Source organism: Apiospora kogelbergensis (genome assembly GCF_038363985.1).
Source record: "Apiospora kogelbergensis strain CBS 113332 chromosome Unknown utg000001l_segment0_segment0, whole genome shotgun sequence".
Taxonomy (NCBI): Eukaryota; Fungi; Ascomycota; class Sordariomycetes; order Amphisphaeriales; family Apiosporaceae; genus Apiospora; species Apiospora kogelbergensis.
Window position 1 is genome coordinate 2426483 of NW_027117418.1, and position 6000 is coordinate 2432482.

Here is a 6000-nt window from a genome sequence, read left to right on the forward strand (position 1 = left end):
ATAACATTTTGTCTACAGGAGGTGCTTTGGCTATATGAAGGCATCTATTCCACATCAGAGAGTGGAAGCATCTTTACTCCTTTCTTCTCAACTTCCAATAAATGCTAAGATCAGAATAACCCTTCGTTCCGCCTCATCATCGCAACAATCATGAGACGTTCATCTCGTCAGCTACAATTTGGGCTGGCCGATCGACAGTCACCAGAGTCTGGGCTCTATGCCAGAACGGAACCACCCTCAGTTGAACCTTTGACTCCCATTCAGTCTGATCACGAAGCGGCGGCTCTGGTCGCTTCGAGATTGGATTTCGCAGTTCTCATCACCAAGCTGATCAACTTTTCGAAGGATACCGACACTCTCAAGCAGACTTTACTGAGTTTCCCCAGTTCTGAGTGGGAGAACTTACAAGCTTCACTCGAAAAAGTTCTTCAATGTTGCCAAGCGCTTTATGCCACCGACCAGGACAAAGATGACCAGATATCCGTGTCCGAAGAGTACAAGGCACCTGTTGAAGACTTTCATGATAGCCGGTCCAACACTGACGCGCCCGACAGACTTGAGGACGGTCAAGAAGTTGAACAGGTTCAGCTTCAGAGGTTTGCCTCTGAGCCTGATGACGAAACTGGAGACAATAATCTCTCTATTGAGCCTGAGGACAGGATCGAGGACTACCAATCACCAGAGGAAATTCAATCTGAGAAGGACGCATTTGACGATGAGATCGAAGACAGCCAATCCCCAGGCGAGACTGAAGAGGACGGCGCCACTGGGGCTGAGCACGAAATAGAGAACAGCTTGCCACTCGAGGAAGATGAGCTTCATTCTGGACATGCGCCTGATGATACTTTACCAGCAGGAGTGGAAGCACAACACGAGTCCGAAAGCGTGCCTTATGACTCGCTTTTGGATCTGGTTGACGTCGATGCCCAAGATCCATTCTGGACAATGCCTTCGCCTATCGACGACGATATCCCTGTTACAGCGGGTTCGCCTGAATCGAAAGCTCCCCCCGGAACTCCCCAGGAGTCCCCTTCGAAGTACACCGCGACAACACTGGTGGGAAGCAGCCCTCAGAATCCGCCCCCGAAAGCAGGGAAACTACATCAGCACACTCTACTGTCGGTGTTGAGGATACCCCTATTGGAGGCTCGTCACTCAGTCGGAAACTGATTTTGCCGCCGAAAGCTTTGAACAAGTGAAAGGCTTCAGTGTCCTTGGAAACTCCCAAGATAATATCCAGCAAGTATGGAACTCTTTGCGAGGAGAGCGAGAGACTACCACATACTCGGACGGATCAGACTGGGTGAAGCTGGTCGCAGCCGCCGACACAGATCGAGATAAGAGTTCCATATTTTCTGCCTTGGCAACGATGGCATTTTTCCGATGGCACAGAGACCAAACGCAGCTTGAAGTTCGGAAAATCGAAGAAGAAGAGCTTACATTTGCGATTTCGAAGAAGACGAAAAACTTGGAAAAGGCTGCATCGAAGAACGTGACGAAAAGGTTTCCTTCCGAGCGCCGCGCATACATCAACAAAAAGCTCACACGGGGTCGAAGGTGGTCTCGAATTGTGGACGGACTTGGTTTTGGTATCTTGTTCAAGTACACATGGTAGGCGCTGGGTGTTTTCACGCGGAGATCTACCACTAATATTACGCAGGGCGTTTGGCAAGGCAACAGAAAACTCGCTGGAGCAGTTTATACCTGCCCTCAAAGAGTTCACCGGAAAAATGTTCGTACTTAGGCAACTCGAAACACAGCTCGAGATATTTGTATCGACGGGACGAACAAACATCGTTATCATGGAGCAGGCATTGCTAACAAAGGGCTTCTTGAAGCTCTCGCCGCAGTCTGTTTCCCAGGAAGTGAGCCATCTTCAACAGTCGATCAGAGAGTCGGTCGCAGGGCCAATGAATGAACCGAGTGGCATGGACAGACTCTACCTCAAGATCAGGGACTTGGACTGGGGATTCTACTTCGCCATTCTCGAAAGACTCAAAGAAGAGATATGGTTCAGTGGAGACTTGATCCAGCTGTGCATGCATCTAGCCGACAAACTACTATGTATGCGCGTCGGGTTTACCGTTTCGATTCATGACGACAAGACAGGCTCAGCGCTACAACAACCTTTGAAGTGGGCTGCTCAACAGGTCAAGACGTGGAAGAAACAGGTCAAGACGTGGGAGATTAGACCTGCAGCAGATGTTCGCTTAGTCTGCTTCTTCCCGCTTCATCTACGGAACAACCACTTCGCGCTACTTGAGATCAACGAAATTGATCAACATATTGATTGCTACGACACAGGAGGCTATGATATTGGGGTTGTTGAAGTACGTCCATTCATTATTCTGCCGATTCGGTACTGACCACATCGCAGGCGGCTTGCAAGACCGAGTTTCCCCATCTTCCATTTCGGGAGCAGGTTCGTCCGCCCACCCGGGAGATGAGCGCAACCTACTGACAGACATCGCAGAGCATTCCGGGTCGAAACGATGGCACCAGCTGTGGTCCCTGTGTCGTTGCTATCGCTCGCCAGCGTATGATGTGCCGCCCTGTCGAGAACCTAGGTCGTCATGACGCCTTGCAGTTACGGCTCGATGCCTTGCATCTCATCCGGAATGCCTGGGATAGCAAAGTGCTGATACCGGTGCCTGGCGATGACAGAGACGTGGAGGACGACATATGCATGCTGATAGAGGCTACAGACTTGGAGGCGGAGAAGCACACAGGAGCGGAGAAGAGCCATCCTCCGACACAGCGAAAGAGGAAACGGGGAACCGTGGGGAATGCATACGCGGCGCCAAAAACACGGAGAAAAGCGAGGAAAGTTGGCTAGAGACTGACTATCTAAATACCTAAGACACTGCTTGCAATTATCACCATCGTAAAATAGTACCAGACTCGCTGGCTTAAAGTATTTCCATCTGAAGTGACCGTTAGACCCGCCGTAGGGGCCGGCGAGCGGATAAAAGAGACGTTGGCGAACGTGTTGTTAGTCGGCATGAGACTGATGAACGTACCAATGGTACCTACAGCGCGGGTTGTCCCATTTGTCCAGCTGGCGCTTGCAGTTCGGACCGAGCTAGAGTGTGAGGCTGTAGTTGGTTTGGGGATGGAATTCGTGATGGTGACAAACACAGTTTGTATTACAGTTCTCGTGATGCGCTGAGTCTTGCCCGTGTTGGTGTTGGTTGCCGGGGAATTCAAGAAACTCTCAGTGATTGTCGTCGTTTGCTGCGGCGAGCTTTGTGTGTGGGGGGCAGTAATCAGGCTCGAACTCTAGGGAGCCTATGGCTTTGAGTGTTCCTATATGGAACTCGAACTTGACAGTGTCCCCAGGGGATACTTCCAAGCCTAACACACCCGCGATGGGAGCGAGCACGATGGGGGTGGACAATCTCATTTTGACCATACCCCGAAGAATGATGATGCTGCGTGTCAGCGGTTCTTAAGTACATCCACGGCCGGCCGGTTCTGGACGTCAACCATTATTGCTCGTTTGCCCCAGAGGGACGTACGGAATCAGACGCGCTCTATGGAGGGCTTGATAAATATGGGTTACAATACTCTATCAACGACCTCGTAGTATCGTGCATCCCTCAGCTAGGTCTCCAGCCGAAGATCTGCCAATCATGCCGGCCAATACCCCACACCGCGCCTCTAAGTCGGGAAAAAGACGCCTGTTTGGGAGGATTTCGGCCCCCCTCCAAAAGTTGAAGGCAGACGTTGCTCATCTCAGAGAACGCGTACGCGACCTCAGCACACCGGGATACATGGACCCCGACTACGACTTGGCACATAAACAGCTTCAAATTCGCATCGGCAAGACGTATAGCGTTCATGGAATAGGGCCAGAACTGGCCGTTCTGTTCCGCCACCTTGTCGACTGGAGTCGGATGAGAATGGAGATAGCCCAACTGGACTGCGCTTGTACTTTTGGACAGAGAGTCTTGGCGAAATGGGCCTTAGAGCACCCAAGTTTACCAGACTGGGCGCTGACTTCGAAGGAGAAGGCATATAGGGATGGATTGCGGCGACGGATGGAGCTCTTAAGAGCTATCACTAATGTTATGCAGCGTGACATTTGATGCATGGGCAGTGGCTGAGAATCATATCGGAACGGAACAAGAAGCTGAGAGACTGGTTTGGCCCAATGCCACTGCTATAGCCAGCTGAATACATCATACCATGGCTTAATCAAGCCAATGCACGACTGTTTACACAGTCCTGTTTGGCAGCTCATTAAAACACTACGTGATTGAATCAGACGAGTAAATGCCAGTTGAATGAGGCTGAGCTGCATGGGCTTGCCCTTCCGGTAATGGTAGTCTTTGATTTGACGGCGCCATGGACCAAGCGGTTGGGACGTAGAACTGAAAAGGGAACGTGTAGCCTTCGAACGCCCATTTGATCTTGAGAACTTCTGATGCCCCACGCCGATAACTGGTAGCGGCGCCCACATTTCGCCAGTTCAGGGTGTAGCTGGTAGTGCCCTCAGCTTGCCACCAGCTCACGGCTTCACTGTCCCATATGTGTACTGGTAGCAAACCCACATGGTAGAAGCATCAGCTCCTCCCCAGTGCATAATGTCACTGGCGCACATGTGTACCAGTACAAGGTCCAGTTTTGGCCAGTACAGAATTGGTACTGGTAACAAGCCAGGGCCTTCACTGGCCTACACCTGGACCAGTCCACAGGTGTACTGGTAGCACGTCCTTCCCTGCGCCAGTCCAAACTGTAGCTGGAAGCGATCCTCTCCTTTGCCAGCCCAACCTGTCGCTGGTAGCGTGCCCTGGCCATGACCAGCCTGCAGGTGTACTGGTAACACCGCCGATGTCGTCGCTGAAATTCTATGTGGTATGGCCACCAGCTCGCAACCTCATTGGCACGCAAGTGTCGGAAGAAAGTGTGTTTATTCTTCGTCTGATGAGCTGTCTGATCAACTTCCTCGGTTTACCCGCAACTCGTTGCTCTTGCGGCGCCTGCGTTGCTTCGGGCGGCATGTCCGCACTCTGACCTTGCTTACCGGCCATACCTAATACAAACAAAGAACAAGGTGATGCTAATCTATCCCAGTATTTTCTGCTGGTGATGAGCTCCAGCAGCCTTGCGTCCTCTTCGGACTGCAAATTATGAACCGGGTTTAAACGACATGAGCTTGTACAGCGGCCTACTGGAAGTTGTGTTTGCTGATGTACGGAATCGACCTTTGGAATTGGGTTGTGGGGCATGCTGTTAGCGGCTGCCTTAGGCAAGGGCACAGCCTCTTTCAGACAAGCTTGGGCAACTCGCACCATGGGAATATCATCCCTGCGATAGCACTATGAAGCTGCCAATAACCACATAAGGTGGCGCAGAAAAGGGTTCTAAATTGAGAATTTGGAGCATCGAAGAACAGCAGCCGGCGACTATTCTTAGCAGGGAAGCTCTTACCAATTGGTTGAAAATACACATTTCTAAATAAGGCAACCTCTTGTCGCAGCGCTAATGTATGCATTTCTAGAATGCGGATCTCAAAGGGGAAACATTAAGCGCCGACTAAATTGGATTGGCGCGTGATAACGTGACCGATTGATATATATCTACACGAGGTCCGGCCATCATGTGCTCGACTATCGAAATAAGTGTCTTGCACCCATCTCCATCTCGCCTTCCTTTTCTACACTATGGTCCCGCACACACCATTGCCCAACAGCTTCCCCCCAGTTCTCTCGACTTCCCCCCTGAGTTGCGTTTGAAAATATGGGAAGACTCATGGCCTGAAGCTCAAGTTATCGAAGCGACCTGCGGGGACGGATTCGAGTCACCAGAATCAAATGAAATTCCCCCGAAGTCACATCCTTACGTCCCATGTGCTATCTGACCACTTGGGTCAAGTACGTTAATCAAGGAACTTACCGAGAATTCGAGGAAGAAGAGCCCCTCGAAGAATGCACCCAACCTGTGGCACTTCGCGTTTGTCGCGAGTCACGAGTGCACGCACTCAGGAAATTCGTCAAA

General features: G+C 51.1%; 2 protein-coding genes across 2 annotated transcripts; both read left to right on the forward strand.

Annotated features, from left to right (window-relative positions):
* Positions 1-150: 150 nt before the first annotated feature.
* On the forward strand, positions 151-2836 carry PG998_000753 (uncharacterized protein; the record flags this gene model as incomplete). The annotated part of the gene is made up of 5 exons (XM_066867571.1): positions 151-1150; positions 1203-1611; positions 1661-2330; positions 2378-2422; positions 2474-2836. The coding sequence occupies 5 exons, from the start codon at positions 151-153 to the stop codon at positions 2834-2836; spliced, it is 2487 nt and encodes an 828-aa protein (XP_066735986.1).
* A 796-nt stretch (positions 2837-3632) lies between these two features.
* PG998_000754 (uncharacterized protein) lies at positions 3633-4088 on the forward strand (the record flags this gene model as incomplete). Its single annotated transcript, XM_066867572.1, has 1 exon — positions 3633-4088. The coding sequence occupies one exon, from the start codon at positions 3633-3635 to the stop codon at positions 4086-4088; it is 456 nt and encodes a 151-aa protein (XP_066735987.1).
* Between the last annotated feature and the right edge of the window lie 1912 nt (positions 4089-6000).